The following is a 23,849-nucleotide window of genomic DNA, read 5'->3' as shown; positions in this document are numbered from 1 at the left end:
GTTTGCATCCAAGTCTGTGATTGGCTGGTTTTGTGGCACAAATATAATGGTGTACAGAAAGAGTTGAACGTGCACAGGCGAAAATGTTGAAAGTGCAACACATTGTGAGCGAGCGCAAATGCAAAAACTGAGCGAGAGGGGCTGCTGTCGTGTGTGTGTGTGTGTGTGTGTGTGTGTGTGTGTAATAGCAAACACTGAAATACAGTTTTTTGCACGGAGCAATGAATTTTGTTCCCTCAAATTTAGCTTTTCTTCACTCAAAATAAATTTATAGTCAAAATGCAACACTTGCATGTACAAATTTTGTTTTAAGTGCGCTCAGAATACTGGCACAAAAATAACGCCATAAGAGTGATGCAGAGGAAGCCTTTTCTCCGCCCACAGCACAAACTGAGCTGCTTGAGGTTTGCTAAAGCAGATTTGGACAAGCCAGCTTCATTCTGGAATAAGGTGCTGTGGAGTGATGAAACTACAATTGAGTTATTTGGGCATAACAAGGGGCACTATGTCATGGAGGAAAAAGAACACAGCATTGCAAGAAAAAACACCTGCTAACTACAGTAAAATATGGTGGTGGTTCCATCATGCTGTGGGCTGTGTGGCCAGTGCAGGGACTGGGAATCTTGTCACAGTTGAGGGACACATGTATTCCACTCAGTATCTGCAAATTCTGGAGACCAATGTCCAGGAATCAGTGACAAAGCTGAAGCTGCGCCGGGGCTGGATCTTTCAACAAGACAACGACTCAAAAAACTGCTCAAAATCCACTAAGGCATAGGTGTCAAACTCTGGCACGCGGGCCAAATTTGGCCCGCAACCTAATTACATTTGGCCCGCGAAGCCATACCAAATTACTATTAGAGCTGGCCTACTGGTATTATACAGCTAATATATATATTGTTTAGTATTAAGCTTTGCTTGTTCCATATTCAGTTTTTCAGCAAAACATGTTTGAGTCCATAAGAAAAGATTCATTCTTATATCTGGAGGAATAAATATATTTCAATAAATATTAACGTTAGCCCACGACTTTGATCCAGTTTTGAATTTTGGCCCACTGTGTATTTGAGTTTGACACCCCTGCACTAAGGCTTTCATGCAGAGGAACAAGTACGTTCTGGAACGGCCATCTCAGTCCCCAGACCTGAATATTACTGAATATCTGTGGTGTGAGTTAAAGAGAGCTGTCCATGCTCGGAAGCTATCAAACCTGAATGAACTAGAGATGTTTTGTAAAGAGGAATGGTCCAAAATACCTACAACCACAATCTCATTGGAACCTACAGGAAGCGTTTAGAGGCTGTAATTTCTGCAAAAGGCATATCATATACACACACATTGATATACACTAAATATTGATTTCATTTCTTTTTTTGTGGTGCCCAAATTTATGCACCTGCCTGATTTTGTTTAAACAATTATTGCACACTTTCTGTAAATCCAATGAACTTCATTTCACTTCTTAAATATCACTGTGTGTCTCCTATATGATATATTTAACTGACATTTTTTATTGTAACAGCCAACGATTTATACAGGAAAATAATGACTATTAACAAGGCCCAAACTTTTGCATCCCACTGTACATTATACATTGTTTACATAAGTAGTCCAATACCTCCAGGGTCTGAGCCTCAGTGTATGAACCCTGATTCTGGGTTCAAACTACTCTGCGTTTATTAAGGCTGTTGTGTTTTTAACATGTTTTAATGCTTTGTATGCAGCACCTGAATTGAGACACAGCAATTCTCTCCATACCTGAGAGTGTCCAGTCTCCAGCCTGGATCCTTCAGTCCATCCGACAGCAGCTTAATTCCTGAGTCTCCTGGATGATTGTAGCTCAGGTCCAGCTCTCTCAGATGGGAGAGGTTGGAGCTCAGAGCTGAGGCCAGAGAAATACAGCCTTCCTCTGTGATCAGACAGCCTGACAGACTGAAGACACACAAAACACAAGAATAAATCTGTAAACACTGCAGGAAAAGATTGTTTTATTTGTTTTTCTTTCTTTCTCCCAAACATAAGTGTCATTCATTATAGTGCCATTCATTCATTTGATTTAGTTAAGCTTTATTTATGATGTATCATTTCATAACAAATAACACATTTGTTTACTAATCAAAATGTACTTTTGGAAAAACTAAGAAAAGCTAGTAGCCCAACCTTAAGGTACAAAATGCTCAAACACTCGGAGACTGAATATTTTTAATTTTAGCACTACTGGTCAATTAAAAGAAGAACCCAGCCACAACCATGCAAAGCTTGGCACCAGTGTACTACAAACGCGGGTCCTGTATTAATGGGGAGAGTTGCATCAAAGAGGACATATGGTAAAATGTGTTTGTCAAAAAATAAAATGTAAATCATCAAGATTTTGACTTCTATCCTTGATTAGTGTTGGGATTTATTTTAATCTTTAAGGCTAATGATATTATTAGCATCACATATTGGTGTTTGGCATGAGCAGTGAAGCATCTCTGGGGAATGTAGTCAAGGCCATAAATCAGGTGTTAGAAGATGGTATGCACTCTACACCTCTTATTTAACTCTACAGGTCTAACTGGGGTGCAAGAGTTGGCTGCCATGGTAACAGGAGCATTGGCTGGTCATTTCCAAATACGAAGAAGATCAGAAAGCTGTAGAAGAAAAAACATGAGCCTGACTGAGAACTATGGCTTTCCTCCACTGTCGATGGCGAGTTGCAAAACTAATTTGAAATTTTAACCATTTAGATAATAATTTGTGAAACCCCTTAACTACAGCATAGTTTTCATATTTGTCAAACAGTAACAATGAAAGGAAATTGATATGTGATAAAAAAAAAAAAAATATCCTAAATCTCTCACTTGACATGTGGATGAGATAACATGTTATATAAACAGATTCTTGCTCATCAGAGATAAAAAAACAAAAAAACAAAACAAAAACAAACAAACAAACAAACCCAGAAAGCATATGGAAAAAATATTAAATGAATAAAACACTAAATTAAAGACTAAGGATACACCTAAATATAAATACAAGGTCAATTTAAAATTCCATATATTTTTATTAGTAAAGTAATGTAATCCAGATTTTAAAATACACATTAATTCATTTTATTTATATAGCACTAAATGAGAAAAACCTTTGCTTGAATGATAAAATGTAAAACCTGACCTGAGAGTCTTCAGTGTACAGTTTGGACTCTTCAATCCATAAGACAGAAACTTTACTCCGGAGTCTTGCAGGTCATTGTTACTCAGGTCCAATTCACCCAGACTGGAAGATGAGGAGCTAAGAACTTTGGACAGCGTGTCGCAGCTTCTCTCTGAAAGTTTGCAGCCATTTAGCCTGAAAATCAATTATATTTGAGCTCAAGTGACATTACTCTTATTTTCAACCAACTACAATAAAAACAAATATTTCCATGTACACTTTATAAATTGCAATACTACTACTATAAAACTTGAAATTTAAGTCTGAGGGGAAAAAAAACCCTTTTGAATTTCTGTTGTAAAAACACATTTACATCTCTATATCAGTGATGAATGAAAAAAAAGAACACCTTTTATTTTTGATGCTATGTACAGATTAAAATAATCCTTATTTATCATTCAACCCTTACACAGCCCCGCATTCATCGTCTGTATAAAACACGTCCCTTTTGCTTCTTCCAGAAGTTACAGTTTGCTGTATAAACTATACGCATTAGAAAGCAAGTACATAACTAACGAACATGGAGACAAGATCATGATAAACTTCCTGATTCATGTACACCTGGATGAGACAGCGGAAAGATCAGACCCCTGTTACTATAGTGGTAAAATTGATGGTAGAGGTGCTTGTTGTTAACGACAGAATTATGCTGGAAACAGTGCCTTGGCTGATAATGTTGCACCAAAAAACTTGGCCAGGACACAAAGGAAATCTTTCAATTGACCAAATGGTTCACAAGTTACGGGAGTTATTGACGTTCAAAACAAAGCTGCATAACAACTGTTGGAAGCCAGCAAGAGGTCATGCTTTAGAGGAGGGTTCTCAAACTCAATTGAGCCACTGTCCACTGCTGGCACAGTCATTTCATTGGAGGGCCACTTCAGTGTTTAAGTAGTACTAAACAAACAAGAAACACCCACTAATATTTCCTAAAATCTCGTGTTTTCTAGTTTTTTTTTTATTTTGTTTGATTGTTTAAAACTCAAATATTGTTTAGCAAGACAAAACTGCAAATGTAACACATTTTATATCTCCAATCTGTGGTAAATGGACCCTCTGGCTAATACATCTGGCTCCGTGTTGAGCTCGTAGCCGGTAACTAGCTTTACTGTCTGGGTCACCTTTGCTAGTGAGAAACACAGAGAGGCGTTGAAAGGCTGCTCCAATGGAACTTTGTTTCAGAGGCGGCAAACACAGTGTACAGTCAAGTCTTAACAACTTACTTACAACTGGGCTCATCAGGCACTCTTTTTGGCAGCAGTGGTCATAATTATACTTACAGTGGCTTGCAAAAGTATTTGGCCCCCCGTGAACTTTCCCACATTTTGTCACATTACAGCCACAAACATGAATCGATTTTATTGGAATTTCACGTGAAAGACCAACACAAAGTGGTGCACACGTGAGAAGTGGAACGAAAATCATACATGAATCCAAACATTTTTTACAAATAAATAACTGCAAAGTGGGGTGTGCGTAATTATTCAGCCCCCTGAGTCAATACTTTGTAGAACCAGCTTTTGCTGCAGTTCCAGCTGCCAGTCTTTTAGGGTCTGTCTCTACCAGCTTTGCACATCTACAGACTGAAATCTTTGCCCATTCTTCTTTGAAACAGCTCCAGCTCAGTCAGATTAGATGGACAGTGTTAGTGAACAGCAGTTTTCAGATCTTGCCACAGATTCTGGATTGGATTTAGATCTGGACTTTGACTGGGCCGTTCTAACACATGGATATGTTTTGTTTTAAACCATCCCATTGTTGCCCTGGCTTTATGTTTAGGGTCGTTGTCCTGCTGGAAGGTGAACCTCAGCCCCAGTCTCAAGTCTTTTGCAGACTCCAAGAGGTTTTCTTCCAAGACTTCCCTGTATTTGGCTCCATCCATCTTCCCATCAACTCTGACCAGCTTCCCTGTCCCTGCTGAAGAGAAGCACCCCCAGAGCATGATGCTGCCACCACCATATTTGACAGTGGGGATGGTGTGTTCAGAGTGATGTGCAGTGTTAGTTTTCCACCACACATAGCGTTTTGCATTTTGGCCAAAGGGTTCCATTTTGGTCTCATCTGACCAGAGCAGCTTCTTCCACATGTTTGCTGTGTCCCCCACATGGCTTGTGGCAAACTGCAAACGGGACTTCTTATGGTTTTCTGTTAACAATGGCTTTCTTCTTGCCACTCTTCCATAAAGGCCAACGTTGTGCAGTGCACGACTAATAGTTGTCCCATGGACAGATTCCCCCACCTGAGCTGTAGATCTCTGCAGCTCATCCAGAGTCACCATGGGCCTCTTGGCTGCATTTCTGATCAGCGCTCTCCTTGTTCGGCCTGTGAGTTTAGGTGGACGGCCTTGTCTTGGTAGGTTTACAGTTGTGCCACACTCCTTCCATTTCTGAATGATGGCTTGAACAGTGCTCCGTGGGATGTTCAAAGCTTGGTAAATCTTTTTGTAGCCTAAGCCTGCCTTAAATTTCTCAATAACTTTATCCCTGACCTGTCTGGTGTGTTCTTTGGACTTCATGGTGTTGTTGCTAGTGATGGGACGTTCTGTATCGAGGCTTCGAAGCGTGTGTCGAGTAATGAGGGGGCGTTTCCGCGAAGCGCGTATCGAGGCTTGCTTCATTTATGGGAGGAGCTGAAAATGATGACGTCCGAAGCCTCGCTTCCCGGCTATACCACGTGACTGGTTCATGAAGCGGTTCGAATTTTTTCCGCGAGCTATGAGAGCGATATAAACCCCTCAGACTTCATCCAAAATGTGGGTGTTTGATGGAGAGCTGCGGTTAGTGAGAGTTTGGAGACAGTTTGGAGGTTTATGAGAGTGAGGAGAGAAAGTCAGGAGAGAATGGAGCCAGCTAAGAAGAGGAGGATGTCCTCCCCTGTGTGGGAACATTTTGATCTTATTCCTCCCAACAAGGTATGTGAATTTCCACAGAAGATGGATTTTCATAATACTGATGGTGCAATAAAACCTATGTTAGGCTGTCTGTACTTTTGTACAAGGTGAGGTGTTTGCTATGTGCCAGGGAGCTGGGATATAACAACAACACCTCATCCATGCTTAGGCACTACAGAGCTTTGCATGAGAATAAGGGGAACACCGATTGTGGAGCAAGACCAGGTGAGCCATCAAATGCCATGATACTATAGCATGCAGTAATGTTACTAAATGATATAACAATATCATACAATGCAATAAGTGACGTGTGTGATATTTAAATTTGTGCTTTGTTTTTATTGTCTTTCCATACTGCCAGCATAAATATACACAGTATACTGCCATCACTACAATATAGATGTTTTACACACTCCTTTTGTTGTTGACATTTACAGGCTGTGTGCAAAATGCCACACTCTTCAAATTCATGCCAGCTACTATTTTTACGTCCAGTAGGTGTCCTGCTAGAGCAAATGAAGCTTCATGAAGCTTCGCGTTGGGGTGAACCAATTGGATGAAAAGCTTCAGTGCTTCATGGGGCTTCATCTGCCCATCACTAGTTGTTGCTCCCAATATTCTCTTAGACAACCTCTGAGGCCGTCACAGAGCAGCTGTATTTGTACTGACATTAGATTACACACAGGTGCACTCTATTTAGTCATTAGCACTCATCAGTCTATGTGCAACTGACTGCACTCAGACCAAAGGGGGCTGAATAATTACACACACCCCACTTTGCAGTTATTTATTTGTAACAAATGTTTGGAATCATGTATGATTTTCGTTCCACTTCTCACATGTGCACCACTTTGTGTTGGTCTTTCACCTGGAATTCCAATAAAACTGATTCATGTTTGTGGTGGTAATGTGACAAAATGTGGGAAAGTTCAAGGGGCTGAATACTTTTGCAAGCCACTGTATGTGCTTCCATCTCCCATTTCTGGTCGGTAGCAACAGGTACTTTTTGACTCGTCTTTTTTGAAAAATATATTTTTTCACGTCAATACGCGGGCCACAAGTAGAGGGGACAGGGGCTGCAAGTGGCGCATGGGCCGCAACTTTGAGACCCCTGCTTTAGAGGATTAAACAATGGGGATAATGCGATATATATTAAGTGAAGAATTTAATTTTTTCAGAATCAGCTTGGCTATATGATACATACTGAGTAAGGTTGATTATAACAAAAACAAAAAATGTTAATTATAAGTGTTATCAACTAAATGTGAACTGATGGAGAGAATTTATTCATGAATATTTATTATTTTCTTTTTATGTGTATTCAGTTTGGAGGAGTTAAAGAAAAGCGGTGGGTGCACTACAGATGGGTCAATGAGTATCATTTTGAGGGTGACATGCACAAATGTTTCAGAAATGCTAACACTTCTTGCTTCTGCAAACTATACATTGAATCAATATTTTAAAATAAAATAAAGAGTAGATGTTTACATACAGAGCTTTGTTGGAGGCTTTGACCACTGGCAGCAGCCTCAGAAGAGCCTCCTCTGAAGCAGAGTATTTCTTCAGGTCAAACACATCCAGATCTTCTTCTGATGACAGTAAGATGAAGACCAGAGCTGACCACTGAGCAGGAGACAGTTTATCTGTGGAGAGACTTCCTGATCTCAGGGACTGTTGGATCTCCTCCACTAGAGAACGATTCTTCAGTTCACTCAGACAGTGGAACAGATTGATGCTTTTCTCTACAGACAGATTCTCACTGAGCTTCTCCTTGATGTACTCGACTGTTTCCTGATTGGTCTGTGAACTACTTCCTGTCTGTGTCAGCAGGCCTCGTAAGAGAGTCTGATTGGTCTGCAGTGAAAGACCCAGGAAGAAGCGTAGGAACAAGTCCAGGTGTCCACTTGGACTCTGTAAGGCCTTGTTCACAGCACTCTGATAGAAGTGTTTCTCTGCAGATTCTCTTGTTTCAGACTTCTGGGAGGTTTGTTGTTCTTCCAGCAGATTAATTCCAGAGTTGATGAAGGTCAGATGCACATGAAGAGCAGCCAGAAACTCCTGAACACTCAGATGGATGAAGCAGAACACCTTGTCCTGGTACAGTCCTCTCTCCTCTTTAAAGATCTGTGTGAACACTCCTGAGTACACTGAGGCTGCTCTGATATCGATGCCACACTCTGTCAGGTCTGATTCATAGAAGATCAGGTTTCCTTTCTGCAGCTGATCAAAAGCCAGTTTTCCCAGAGACTCCATCATCTTCTTGCTCTCTGGACTCCAGTGTGGATCTGTCTCAGCTCCTCCATCATACTTGACCTTCTTCACCTTGGCCTGAACCACCAGGAAGTGGATGTACATCTCAGTCAGGGTCTTGGGCAGCTGTCCTCCCTCTCTGGTTTCCAGCACATCCTCCAGAACTGTAGCAGTGATCCAGCAGAAGACTGGGATGTGGCACATGATGTGGAGGCTTCGTGATGTCTTGATGTGGGAGATGATCCTGCTGGCCTGCTCCTCATCTCTGAATCTCTTCCTGAAGTACTCCTCCTTCTGTGGGTCAGTGAACCCTCTGACCTCTGTCACCATGCCAACACAGTCAGGAGGGATCTGATTGGCTGCTGCAGGTCGTGTGGTTATCCAGAGGCGAGCAGAGGGAAGCAGTTTCCCCCTGATGATGTTTATCAGCAGCACATCCACTGAGGTGGACTTTCTAGGGTCAGTTATGATTGTAGTTTTGTGGAAGTCCAGAGGAAGTCGACACTCATCCAGACCATCAAAGATGAACACAACCTGGAAGTCTTCAAAGCTGCAGATTCCTGCTTCTTTGGTTTCAGTAAAGAAGTAATGAACAAGTTCCACCAAGCTGAACTTTTCCTCTTTCAGCACATTCAGCTCTCTGAAAGTGAATGGAAATATGAACTGGATGTCCTGGTTGGCTTTGTCTTCAGCCCAGTCCAGGCTGTATTTCTGTGTTAAGACTGTTTTCCCAATGCCAGCCACTCCCTTTGTCAGCACTGTTCTGATTGGTTCGTCTCTTCCAGGTGAGGCTTTAAAGATGTCCTCTTGTCTGATTGTTGTTTCTAGTCTGTCTGGTTTCCTGGATGCTGTTTCAATCTGTCTGACCTCATGTTCATCATTGACCTCTGCAGTCCCTCCCTCTGTGATGTAGAGCTCTGTGTAGATCTGATTCAGAAGGGTTGGGTTTCCTGCTTTAGCGATCCCCTCAAACACACACTGGAACTTCTTCTTCAGGGTGGATTTAAATTCATTCTGACACCGTTGCAAGTTCCCAGTGGAGGTTCCTCAAAGAACGAATAGAAAAAACAAATTAATCATACATTAATCAAGTGCACATTTTGAATGATTTTCTTGTCATTTTTTAGACGTTAGTAAATGTTTCATTGATCGAGCAGGTTAAATATTTAGAGAAATATTCTTACTTGTCTGAAGACGGTCCGCCAACTCCTCCTGCTTCATTCTCCTCAGTAATTCCGCTGTAATCGTCAGAAATGCGTCTCTGCTATTTATACTCTCCTCTTCATCCTTACCTTGTAATACATCCTCATCCTCACATCGACTCTTTAAGCATTGTAGGTCATCTGGACTCAGATCTGTCTGGATCTTCTTTAGCCCGTTTTTCACGAAAGTGATGATTTTGGCCTCCAGTATCTAGAATAGAATACTTATGAATGCCCCAAAAACGTTTCTCTCACAAGAGAGAAAAGAAGAACAGGAATTAGAACAACAATGTCCAATGTGGGAAAAGGTAAAATCCCCATTTTTCTAAAATATTTTCCACTTATCTATCCCTATCTATTGTTCTTAAATTTTTTGGAACACTAACCAGGTCTGGTGAAGTGAATACAAGAGCCCATTTTGCTACTGTAAACAGCATCCTTTAGCCACCTGAAAATTAACACTTCTTCTGATGACAGTAAGATGAAGACCAGAGCTGACCACTGAGCACGAGACAGTTTATCTGTGGAGAGACTTCCTGATCTCAGGGACTGTTGGATCTCCTCCATTAGTGAACGATCATTCAGTTCATTCAGACAGTGGAACATATTGATGCTTTTCTCTGCAGACAGATTCTCACTGAGCTCAGTTTTACTGCACTGTGCAGTGTAATACCTTTATTCCCCTTTAAGTACTATAATTTTAAATATTCCTCAGCAGCTGGCTCTAGATGATCCATACAGTACATTGTATGACCATACATTTTTTTAGCTGAAGAGCTTAGGTGTTTCTCTTTATATCGCCATAAGTTTTGAAAAATGCAAAGTATTACTTGGTCATCATATTTCCAGCTACATAATGTTAGTTATCATTCCCCACAGCTAACACTACTGCTATTCTTCTACATCCTCTGATTATCTTCTATTTGGATTATCATATCATATATCGCTCTACTGTCTGAATCAGAACCCAGCACAGAGATAACTGTGAACAGAATAGATGTAAAAGTAGTTGTACATGTACAGACCCTAAATAGGGAGTCCAGTTGTTTTTGACGCTTCTGGGCAGACTGACCACTGGGAACTTCTGAGCTCTGCTGGTCCACTCTGTGGAGGAACCATGAAGAGTCAGAATAACACAACAAAACATCACAACTTAAAATAAAACCTGCTCTTCATTTAAAAAAACAAAACACTTGATAATGCATGGAGTTCTGATGGTACGATGCCTGAAAAAAAGACATCATGTTAGTTTTTTTAATCTTAATATTCTCTTGCTATCTGAATGTTGACAGCATGTAGCTCCATTCACTGTATAAATCCGAATCCTGATAGCAAAAGCTGAACAGTGATTTTTGTTTTTGTAAAAATACTGTAAACAAAAAAAGGCAATTAAAAAATATGAACAGCTAGAGATTCAGTACTCTCACAGAATTTGCAATAAAACTATTACATCTTTTGGAGACAGTATATAGACCCTCAGCAGTCGAAGATAACAAGAAAAATCTGCACAGCACTTATAAAACAATACTGTACTGTGTGCAGTCCCCAACGTCCCCTTAAGCAAATAAAATTCAGCGAGTTGTGGTGGAACTTCTACATTCTATTTATTGATCACTATTTTAACAATATCACTCTAGTAATGGTAAAATCACTTTCTTACTTAGTTATATGCATGTAGTTGTATGCAATGTTATCAAAAGTGGGCCTCATGTTTAACACACTTTCACAGTGGGATTATTGTATGAGGTAGAGACATCTAGGCGCTGAATCAAAGAGAGGTGATGGGTGGTTGTAATTCTCCTGAAGGGGGAAGGGGATCAAGGATGAGATGAACTGAAGGTATAGAGTAAAATTGTATTGAGAAATTTTATTTGACTTTGGTCAAAACATATATAAAAGACGTTTTTTAGAGACCATTTGGTTGTGTTCCCCTAGTAATCTCTCTGCTGCAGCATTAAAATAAACTCACACCATTTTGAAGCTGTGTAAGAGCAGTCTTGGATCAAGTTTTGATGACAGTAGTACTTAACCAAGTAGACGTTTGGAATGGGGTAAATGCAGAGAAAAGGAGCAGAAATAGTGAGACTGGCCCAGATGACGGAGAGTAGCAGCTGTCTAAGTATGTTTAATCTTAGTCTAAGCATGATTCAGTTCCAATGTTGGGAAAAGTCAGGGAGCATCATTTCTGTTATGTTCAATTAAAGTTCCATTAATTCATGTCCTCAGTTTTAAGGTGTTGGCAATGTTCTTATAACATACTCCATTTTTATGTTGAGCGTGTGGCGGACCACTCGAGGGCTCCACTCACACCCAGTGTTGAGGAAGTGTGTTGCTGTGTTTTGTGGCGTGATGTGTTCAGTTGATGTGAGAAGAGAAATAAAGCAGGAGTGAGAACTGAGAGCTCCATGTCGTCCGTTTAAAAAAAAGCAAATTCTTTTTTTCAGATCTACAGAGAGTTCCTTGCAGTGAGGTTCGATGTTGAACTTCCAGTGACCAGTATGAGAGAGTGTGAGCGCAGTAACGCCAAATTGAACACACTTGCTCCACATTCATACTGGAGACCTTGTAACACTAACCAATTGGGAGCTATGAGAATTTGGTGTGTTGTTTTACTTTACTTACTTTTACTTAAAGACAAAAGTGGACGAAAGAGGCAAACTTGTGGCTCCACAACTATAATTATAACATAACATAGACTATATCGATATAAAGGATATTGCCACATCTTATATCTCGTATAAAAATATATCGATATTTTTAAAAAACTCGATATATCGCCCAGCCCTAGGGCTGAGGCAATAAAGGTCCCAGTTGTTCACTTCCAAGCCAACTCCTTTTGTGAGTCTCCAAAACAAAACCTCCTTCTGAACCTAGTTAGATGTCTAGGGTCTCTATTCGAACTGAAATTGTACTGGTCCTGAGTAGAGGCACAACAACTCCAACACACCACTTCACATATAAACATAGAAATGTCCGTGAAACAGAGCTAAACATGATGGAGGATTTATTCACAAACACTGAGTCATAACAACATTTAGACACACATTACCTCTCTGCAGGACGACACACGCCTGATTTAAAGAAAATGATATCATCTTTAGACTGGCCACTCTGTAAGGACACAGAGCTGGGTGGAGGTCCAGGCTGGTTCCTGTGAATAATGATGGAGCAGTGATGTGAGCTGTGACACGGAGAAGAGTCATGGACAGTTAGGCTACGTTCACTCTGCAGGTTTTAATGCTCAATTCTGATTTTTTGATCAAATCCGATTTATTTTTCTGCTCGTTCACACTACAAATAAAATGCGACAGCAAACGCGCTCTAGTGTGAACGCTCAAAGCATGCACAAAAGAAGACGTCACACACAGCGCGCTCTGTTTAGACCCAGAGCAAACAGTGTTGTTTGACTGATGGCCGTTAATATAAAGACTTCGGACTTTACGTTTCCCAATTTTTGCTTTAAGTTATTTTGTTATTTACATAATAATGTAAATAACAAAATAATGATCCTTATTCAGTGTTGGGAAGGTTACTTTTAAAATGTATTCCATTACAGAATACAGAATACATGCCCCAAAATGTATTCTGTAACGTATTCCGTTACGTTACTCAATGACAGTAACGTATTCTGAATACTTTGGATTACTTAATATATTATCATGCTTTTTACAACAACATGAATGTCCTATTGCTGTGTGATTTATTACTATTACTGAAGGTCCGCGACTCCGAACTGTAGTAAAGGGACCTCTGACTAATACGGCGGGGTCCCTGTCGGCTCGTAGCCGAAAAATAGCTTTACTTTGTTGTGTGGGTCAACTTTTCTTGCGAGAGACAGAGAGAGGCGTTGAAAGGCTGCTCCAACCGAACTTGTTGTTTTCTGAGGAAAACACGAACACTGTGTACAGTCGAGTCTTAATAGCTTACTTACAACTGGGCTCGTCAGGCTCTCTTCTTGGCTGAAGTGGTTATTATTATATTTACATGCTTCCAGCTCCCGTTTTTGCTCGATGACAACTCGTACCTTTCCACTCCCCTTTTTCTCCCTCCTCGCGCTCACAGACCCATAACGTGTATGGCAGTCCATTCTCCCTGCAGCACGGACTACACTGCCCATGATGCTACATTCTTTAGAGCTATGCTTGTAGCATTCTGCCTGTTAGCTTAGCACAACAACAACAACAACGAAAATGCGCTCTCTCACCCAGGAAACACACAGTCGCAGAGAGAGAGAGAGCATCGCCCTGTAACCATGGCAACCGTAACGCTGCCGCCTGGAACAACAGAACGTAGCTGTCAAACCAAACCCAAACAGTCCTGACCCGCGACAATATGAAACAGGAAAGTACCGCAGTGTAATCCATTTATTTCAACAAAGTAACTGTATTCTAAATACCACCTTTTTAAACGGTAACTGTAACGGAATACAGTTACTCATATTTTGTATTTTAAATACGTAACGGCGGTACATGTATTCCGTTACTCCCCAACACTGTCCTTGTTGCCGTTTTAGAGGAGCGGTGCTTCAAAGGATAGCTGCAGATTTCTGTCAGAATCTGCAGATTATACAGTACAAATAAAATGTTCACGTTTCTCCAACGTTGTCTTCCCAACAGTTTCACGGGATGGTCAGGAAGCGTTCGTGATGTCTTCTCCGGCGCTGATAATTAGCGTCTGTCTTGTGTCAGTGACGTAAAAGACGGATTTAATGCGACATGACCATCAAACAGCAGTCGCTTTCTAAAACATCGGATATGTATCGGATTCAGCACCACATACGAAAGTGACCCAGATCGGATTTGAAAATATCGGATTTGTGCCGTTCACACTGTCACACCATGATCGGATAGATGGGTCGCATAGGGTAAAAAAAAAAATCGGATTTGATGCGCTTTCGCCTGCAGTGTGAACGTAGCCTTAGAGATGGTCATCTCACCTCTGAGCTTTGGTCTGGCTCTCATGTTCCCCACACAGAGTGCTTTTAGAGGGAGGGGCTCCCTCCTCTCTGTCCTCACACTGATCCATGCTGCTCAGCTCACACACACTTTCTACCTGCAGAGGAAACACAAATCATTCATGTGCACATCAACTGAAACCCTGCTTTCCATCATGTGTGCTGTCCAAACATCAGCTGCTCTGCTATCAGGCCACTAGATGGAGCCATGAAGCACACACGATGCATTCACTGACACACACTGATTCACCGTGACTGGAAGCTTCAGTCAGTTCAACACGTGTGAACAACATTTTAAACATTTCAGCTGATCCATGATTCAAAGAGGATCAGCTGAGTAAAAGCTTCACACTGATTATTCCTGCTGAGTCTGAACAGGACAGGCAGAATCAGATGTTCTATCTCTACTTTTAAGATTAGTAATTATTAATCTCAGGCTTTCTTCCACAACGTGTGTTTGTCCTTCCTTCCTGCCCTTACCCCCTAGCACTTTCTGAACCTGGAAGCAGCCGCCATCACTTCCAACATTTCTAAACTAAAACAAATGTCGTCTGATTATGTTTGAAATATTTGCAGGTACATGGTGTTTCTTGGGCTCACCAAATAAAAACAACTTGAAAATCAACTTTGTTTCTGTACAAACAAATGTTAATGTATTTAAAATATTGTCTAACTGTACTGAATATGTGTTGTAAATTTGAGTTTCAGGAAATTAAATTAAAATAACTAGTTTTATAGTATATAAAAACACAGAAGCCATTTGGGGATTTAAATGTTTCATCTGTTATTATACATTTCCTTGTTGTTTATGGACACAGTCACTGTGTCTAATTTTCACTATGAATCTTAAAACTACTGTTGCAGGCTCTGTTTTATGGCTGCTCGCCTGATACATGATGGGTTTCCATATATGGGAACAAGTTGTGCTGAATCCTTTGGACCCGGATTGTCTGAACAAAACGCATCTGTGTATTTTTATTTCTGGCAGTAAAACAGTACTATTATGGTTTAATATTATTTCTGCACAACTCAGCATTTACAAAAATCTGCAGTGGCTCGTTTATATAGGCTCTTAACTTTCTATCAGGAATATCAGTTTCATTTGAAAGCAGGAGTCACTAATGGTCATCTTGATTCCTGAGAGTCTTCTTCACTTGGCTGAAATTGTGATGACGGTTTTGTTTTTAAACGTTTCTTTACCATGAAAGGATCTTGTCTTCTGTGGACGTCCAGGCCTTTTGCTGTACTTTTCTTCTGTAAATGAACTGTTGATGTGTCCTCTCCTGCTGTTACTACCTCTGTGTCTAAACTGAACAGAATCTGCTTCAGTAAAATCCTCTTCCTTTTTTTTAACAGTCTTTAAAATGGATCAGCATCTTTAAACTATCAGAATTGAACTTGAAAAACACATGCAGTATACTACTAAAGTATTAAGAGACACACTAAACATTGGATGTTGGATAGCCGTGCAGATCATGTCTATATTGGGTCCATCGGTCCGTGACCTACTGTAGACATCTAAAGGATGTCCAACCATGGCCCAACTTGGATGTCAATATGGCGTTCAACATTCAAAATTTGGACTGTGTAATTTTTTTCAACATCAGGTGGATGTTTATGACAAGTTTAGTACGCATTAAAAAACAAACAAACAAAAGAAAATGAAAAAACAACTTTTCAGTGGACCAAAATCCAAAAACAAAATATAAAAGACATTAATCCAACATCACTTGGCACGATGGATTTCTATTAAACGAGTTCATACTGACATTTCAAGCAGTAGTACGTTAATGTCTACCTACAGTTTTCCATGCCGTTAAAAAAATTCTAAAATCCAGACTTTCCAGACTGACTGATCAGTTTCAACAGTCAGATGGAAATATTTCTACAGCAGCTCTGAGAACTTCTATCAACAGTTTCTGAAGCTTGAACTTGAAGTTACTGTGAAGTTCAGTCTCTGCACAGCAAATACCAACTGCAATTATTTTTTCTTTTGAAAACATGGCTCCTCTCCACCTGCTCCACAAACTGATGGAGGCAAGAAAATGTGCCTTCAGTCATCAGGAAGTGGATCCACAGTAACAACAACTCTGAGTTCAGCTGTTGACCATCAACTAACTCTGCTTCATTATCAGATGAGTGTCTGACTGTTTAATTTTGTGTCGTCAGACTAGTTTTAATCCAAAATGGATTTACCAAAGTTTTAATCCAAAGTAGATTAAAAATTTGGATACTGTTTTAATCCACAGTATCCAAAGTGGATTAAATCTAGTGTCATTTCTGTTTGTCACTCAGCCGATTTAGCTTTTAATAAAAATAATGGTGTAACTTTGTATCTTTCTCCACATTCATAATTATCAGTAAAATTCCCTGAGAAATACCTCAGTGTAGGGCTGGGCGATATGGCCTAAAATTCATATCGCGATATAATTTGAAGCATGTGCGGTAACTATATATATCACGATATATTCTTTTCTTCTGTATAACGTATTTTCCACACTATAAGGCACACTTAAAATCCTTTCATTTTCTCAAAAATCGAGAGTGTGCCTTATGTATGAATTCTGGTTGTGCTTACTGACCTCGAACTGATTTGGGCAGAAATCTGTTCAAAAATGTTTTAGTAGAACTTTGGTAAGCCGCACTGCTTGATGGATTGTCAGAGCATTACGGCTGCTGTAGTGAGGAGCTTCGCGGAGTAATCTGGGTCCTAAACTCCGTTATCTTCAGGTCCCAAAGTCAAACGAATACTAAGAGTTAAAATCGGTCTAAATTCTTTCATCTTTAATTAAATCATCAGCGTTGTTGCTTTACCAGGTGTAACAATTAAGTTTAGCATCCATGCATCCATGAAAACAGAAGTTATTACATTTAACAGAGTTAGAAGTTAACAGGAAGTTAGCTCGCTAGTTTCCACCTAAACATGTTGTGCTACGTGATTGCTAGCGACACAGCTATGTTAGCATAACATTAGCACAGTGCAGCTGGAGGAAGAACACCAACTTTTTTTCCACTCGATAAAAGTTAACGTGAGTGATTCTGGTGGTCAGGGACAAATGCAATCGCATAGCAGGATGCTGTACACGGGGCAAACTTCAGTCAGGAGAACAACTGAGATCATTCATCCACAATACGAGGTTAGTTATTAATATACTCCAGCAACATGGGAATAGAACAGCTGCCAGAGAATTCAGCATTATTGAATCAATGTTACCGAGGTGGAGGAAGCGCAGGTTTTGGCTTTCCCCATATTTCAAAAGTGCTTCATCTCTTTGCTATGACTGTCGCCCGCCATAATTTGCAGATGATAATGGTTGTAGCCGCTGCGATGCTTTCGACCAAAACAGGCGCAGCTTGATGACATCATCAACATGCGCTATCGCAATAGAGCGATATAGTCAAAATCTCTATCGTTGGCCAAATTTATATCGTTTCTATCGTATATCGTTTATATCGCCCACCCCTACCTCAGTGTGAAAGTCAACATAGCTTGGTACTGAAACAAGACCCTCCTTTTCAAGGTCGCCTTTGAAACTGTTTCTAAACTATGGAGAATAGCTGTCTGTTCAGCTGTTTCACTGTTGCTCCTGAATGCAACACATGAGAAACTTTCCACTCTAAGTTTCATATGACTTCAATACAGATTGATGAGATGTCTGTGTCAGTCGTTTTCTTTTGAAATAAACTTTACTGAGATGAAAAAGATCAGGAATTTAAAGGATTCAGAAAACTGATGCTAAAAGTTCTCGGAGTTCAGTGTAGAAATATCTTTTAACTCATTGTGGAAACTCTGTCAAAGTTAAAGTCTGGTTTTAAACTTTGAGCTTTTTTGCTCAAACAGTGTTACAGAAATAATATTAAACTATAACAGTACTGTCATATGCAGTGATAACCCCAAAAACTAAACACATAGAGATATAAAACATTAAAACATAAAAAAAAAAAATAAAAAAAATCTGAACAGGCACTGTTGATCTGTTTATGAAGAACAAGCAAAAATGGTATAAGATCATCAGAGGTGGGAAAAATCCCCAAAATGACTCTTTTTTATTCAAATGTAAAGTAACCGTTCATGTGTTGTTCCTACACGTCTCATAAAAATTACATTTGTTACAAATCAAAGTTTGAATTCATATTCACTGCAGTGAGCGAAAACAGTACAATTTAGTGCAAAAACACTTTTTCTGTTTCACAGTAAAATATAGATATGAAAACATCTGTAACATCTGCACTTTGACCAAAAATATTCCTATTATTTCTATTTTGTACAGACCGAAGACAAAAGGTTTAATTTAGTATTTATATATAATAAATAAAAGGCCTCTACAAATTAAATCAATATGTAAAATACAAAACAGGTTTTCCTTCAAACTTTTTTTCTCACCCGGAAACAAACAAAACTTTTGTCACAGCTCAACGTCTGAGTTTTACTAATCATATAAAAATAGTGACTGAAGCATCTTTAAATGTTCTGATTTATTAACAGAGTGTTTTAAATTTAACTTTTGTTCAGTCTGAGAAATGTAAAACCTGTTTCAGTGTGAAGCCAACAGTTGATGATAATTTTAACAGAGGCCGACCTGCTGAATCGAGGCTGCGTCTGTTTTAAACAACACTTTACTAAGTCCTCTGCTGTCTGCTGTCCTCCACCTGAACACAAAGAGGGTGAGAACTTTATGGGTAGATATGTAACCACCTTTAAATGATCTCAGTGACTGACAAATGAAGGAAGACATCTGTGGTGGCTCCACCCGAAACATATCCACAGACTGCAGAGTTGTTATACTTTTGTCATTTCTAATTAGCTTATATTTGCACTTTTTCACTTTGTCTTTTTAATTCTGTTTAATTTTGGTTCGTTTGCTTCTTTTACTTTAGATTTTATTTTTTAATTATTATGTATTTAGGGTGCATGTCAGAGGCTGGACTGATTTATATTAATGCAGATTTTATAATAAAAACATTAAACTCTTTGAAAGCAGTGACAGTTGTTTTTTTCATTGTTTGTTTGTTTTTAGCCAAACTAAAAAACACTAATGGGACATTTCCTGTAAAATGTTATTTAAATCATTTCATTGATCATTATAAACAAATTAGTTTTTATTTGTATTTTAACTTTTTTTCAGATATAGTTTTAGTTCAGGGTTCAGTTTTAGTGAACTACAATAACGTTTGTGTGTTTGGTTACACTTCCTCCTGTTGGAGCGGAGCCAACTGTTTGTGGCGCAGTATTTTTAAGACCGCCATGTTGAATCCGTATCTAACACACATCTACACAAAATAATCATTCACAAAGTCCGCTCTGTCCCTGTAAATAAAAACACCCGGAGCTCATAGTGTCTCCGATCGAGCTCAGGCCACATTCAATGTGTTCTGATTCCCCAACTCTGATCACGCACTAACAGAAAATGTGTGGTTAGTTGAGTATCTGAGGCTGAGACCACAGGACCGTAAAACATGATTGTTGGGCTTCATTTCTGTGCTGAACAGTTATTTCAACGCCCTGATTGTGCAGCTTTAATTTTAAATGGGTGATAAGTTTAGCAAACCGAAACAGATAACTGGTATTTGGAAATATTATATGGAAATACATTTCTTGTACAAGAAATGATTATTTTTATTTTTATTACTTTATATTTTTTATATTAACAACTTGTTAAAATATATATTGAAAATATTACATTTATCAATGTTTTATTAATTTTTAACACATCTCTTCCATCTCAGGATCTGACTTTATCTTTTGATGTACCAATTGGAACTCATATCTAATTATCTGTTACTGTTCTGATTAATTAACAGACAGATGCATACGTAATACACTATTTTTGGTTGGTCTAATTAAGTCAGTTCAAATAACAAACACAACATCCTGTATTTTTGTATTTGGCTATTACACAAAGAATGGTTGTGATAATCGTTAAAGCAGATTCAACATTTGTGACAAAGGATTTTTAAGCAGACAGAAGCCAACATGTTCAATTCAGTTCTGTACTACATTTATACATCAATCTACACTGTAATTATAAACACCACCACTTTCTATCAGCTCTTGACTCTAACCTGTTTGACCATCATCAGTTAATCTGACAGCTGTTTCTCTGGAATAGCATTTGAGCTCAGACTGCTTTACTGAGAGCAGCAACTCCTCCTCCACAGACTGATGGAGGCAGGAAAACACTTTTGATTTAAATGATTAACGGATCATTCCTGAGTTTACTGAATCTTGAAATCACATGAATAAAGAGCTTCATCTAAATAAAGCTTTTTACTGTGTCTACAAACTGATCTTGGTGTCTCACGTTAGATTGTTTTTAACTGCAGCATCTGTGTGTGTGTGTCACACCTTCTGACTGCTCAGACCGAATCAGACTGAAGTGCACATGCTTACATGCACTGTTAGGGTTGTTACAAATGGTTTTACATTTAATTGTCTTGATGCATGCTCAATCATCCAGGTAAGGAAATCCCAAAAGATTGATTCTGTTCATCTGCAGCGCTTTCAGTGGGAGAAACCCTCATCCAAATGACTTCTTCTTTAGTGTCAGCTAACTGAAGGTTTCCACAACCTTATACAAAATCTTATAAACATCATTCTTCCGGCAGACAAGGGTAGGTGCACGGTCTTGCTAAACCAGAAAGACTATCGTGAGAAAGTGTTGTCACTACTCACTGAGAAAACCTGTAAAACCTGTTTTATTCTCCTCTCTTTGTTTCACTGTAAACAGTTTGTCACAGTAAGCTTAACTGAGGCTGACATGTTAAATCAAGGCTAGATGTATTTTAAAGAAGTCTTTATAAAGTCTTCTGTTAACCGGTGGTCTCCCTGCATTTACTGTGTCTGATCACAAAGACCTCACGAGTGAGAATTAAAATTAAATAAACATTGTAGCAAATGATTACGCATCTTTAAATGATCTCAGTGTCTGACATACACCCATTACATGCAAACAAATAAAGGAAGGCATCTAGGGTGGCTGAAACCCCACCAGAATAGAAACAAACACAAACAGCAGCGTTATTAATGTTTGGAATTTCTAATTAATTTCTAATTTTCTTTGTATTTCTTTTTGACTTTGTGTTTTTATGCAGTTTAGTTTCAGTTAGTTTCCAGAGTGAGTTTGCTCATTTCACTTCAGAATTTTATTTTTTAATGCTTAGAATTGACCGAGCTTATATTAGTTTGAGTCTTCATTTGAGTCTTTATTTATTATTGTATTTAGGGTGTATGTGAGAGACTAGGCTGATGTAAATTAATGCAGATTTTAGAATAAAAACACAGAACATTTTGAAGCAGTTTCCTGTCAAATTTCCCTTTTGTACTTTTGTAAAGTTTTTTATGTTTTCCAAGTTCACGGTTATCTTTATCGAGCCATTTAGTTAGAATGGTTAGTTATAATATATCTTCTTCAACATTTTGTTTCTATTTAGTTTGGTCTAGTTCTTAATTTCAGTGAGCCGAGTGTTTTGTAACACTTTTGGAGCCGAGCCAGCAGTCTGTGGCGCAGTGTTTTTAGCCGACATGCTGAATCTGTATCTAACACACATCTATGTAGAATAATCATTTATAAAATCTGCTCCCCAATCTTCTGCTGTCACTGTGAATATAACAACCCCGAGCTCAGAGTCTGTCTGACTGAGCTCAGGACACATTCAGTGCGTTTAGTTTGATTCCTGGATTCTGATCATTCACACTAACAGAAAATGGCGCACAAACTCAAACACTGACTCAAAGTCAGTGTGGAATTAATGGAGAGACCGGAAATACAAACACTCACAATTTGTTGTGTGAAGAAATCCAACATGAGCTGAACAAACAGTAAAGTTCCTAAAGACAAACTGTTAAAGGAGGAAACAAAGCAAACTTACAGTTTCTTCACACACCAACAACAAGCTCCACTCCACACCTGGATACTAAACACGGACACACAGGTGAGCTGCTTCCTGGAAGGAGGCGGGACTTCACCTGAAACTCAGCATAGGTGGGAGGGGCTCAGCTCTGTGTGTGCTGATGTGTTAACTTTAAAAATATGCCGTCTGACTGCTCAGACTGAGTCAGAGTAAAGTTCACATGCTGACGTGTGGAGACATGAAACCTTGTTGTAGCTGCAGGTGTGAACACACTGATCCCAGATCAGCTCTGCTGTGTTTGTAACATGAAGCTTTGCTGCAAATGCAAATGCAAACTGCTGCAAAGCTTCAAATGTTCAGCATGTTTCTCTGTTTCCAGTCTGTAGATCCAGTCACACTTTCTACCTTCACCTGTGCAGTAAAGACTGAGAGCAGAGCTGAAACCAAGCGTCCAATCAGTGAGCAGCATCAACACCTGAGCTTCATTCAGACTCTGTTATTGAAGATGTTGTTGGTACAAAGTTAGTAGTAAGTTCATCACATGAATCCTGTGATGAAAACTTTATTTAACTGAATGTTTCTTCAAAACTGGGGTGGGGGAGGAGAGACACTGAGACAGGTTTTCAGACCAGTTTATGACTGTTCAACTTCTTTAAACTGGTCTCATTTCTGTTTTTCACTAAGCAGCTTCAGCTTTTATTAAAATGTATTTTTATTTAAGAATCTTTCTCCATAAATTATTCAGTAAAGTTCCCTAAAAAATACCCCAGTGTAAAAATCAACATTTCTTTCCTTTTAATCACTCTTATTCAAAGAGATCAAAACTATAACTATATCCGAAGAACAGCCGTCAGTTTGGATGTTTCGATGTTGCTCCTGAAGGCAGCACATATTTATGACATGAACACAGACAAACAAACATTAATGAGACCTGCATGAAATAGTGATCAGGATTCAGAAAACTGTTGTCAGAAAGAGGTCTCAGTGCCGCTGTTAAAATTATTACAGCTCACTGTGGAAACACTCCAAGTGTTATTACCTACATGGACTGTTGGGTCTGCGCTTCAGCACGCCCGCTAGTTCAGAGACTCATTACCCATGAAGAAAGCAAGACAACAACTTAACCGATTTTTACTTGCTAACAAGAGAAGGCTGGTCAGAACCAGGCTCTTGGAGCTGAACGCTCCTCACCTGTTTCCCAGCCAACTTCAAAGAAACAGCCTTCCCTGCAGCCTTTTATTCTGTGAATATACAAGCACCACCCACTGTAACACCCATATGGTCACAAAAGGTTAAAATATGCTTAAACATGCTGTTTAAGACAAGGTTTACAAATTTAAGTACAACAATGGCAAAATTTAACAATTTATTCTGACATGGACTCACATGAAAAACTACAAGTGAAACTCGAAAAATTAGAATATCACACAAAAGTTAATTTATTTTATTAAATTAACTCAAAAGGTTAAACGAATATATGATATAGACTCACTACAGGCAAAGCGAA

The 23,849-nt window shown here is 39.2% G+C and overlaps 1 protein-coding gene across 3 annotated transcripts in view; it reads right to left on the bottom strand.

The window, feature by feature from the left end:
• Window positions 1-22,449, bottom strand: part of LOC309703484 (protein NLRC3-like) — a 29,137-nt gene extending 6,688 nt beyond the window's left edge. The window contains exons 1-8 of one of the 3 annotated variants that reach the window (XM_082528342.1): window positions 22,361-22,449; window positions 14,474-14,589; window positions 12,587-12,688; window positions 10,563-10,641; window positions 9,520-9,748; window positions 7,578-9,381; window positions 3,157-3,330; window positions 1,759-1,932 (exon numbers count right to left, since the gene is read on the bottom strand). In XM_082528342.1, coding sequence (XP_082384468.1) covers window positions 1,759-1,932; window positions 3,157-3,330; window positions 7,578-9,381; window positions 9,520-9,748; window positions 10,563-10,641; window positions 12,587-12,688; window positions 14,474-14,562 — 2,651 coding nt within the window. In that variant the 5' untranslated portion in view covers window positions 14,563-14,589; window positions 22,361-22,449. The other 2 variants (XM_082528341.1, XM_082528343.1) reach the window with 2 other exon arrangements.
• Window positions 22,450-23,849: the final 1,400 nt, after the last annotated feature.

This window comes from Aulonocara stuartgranti (assembly GCF_965226115.1).
Source record: "Aulonocara stuartgranti genome assembly, chromosome: 3".
In the NCBI taxonomy this organism is placed as follows: Eukaryota; Metazoa; Chordata; class Actinopteri; order Cichliformes; family Cichlidae; genus Aulonocara; species Aulonocara stuartgranti.
The sequence above is the reverse complement of the archived record's forward strand: the minus strand, read 5'-3'. Positions and strand labels throughout refer to the sequence as shown.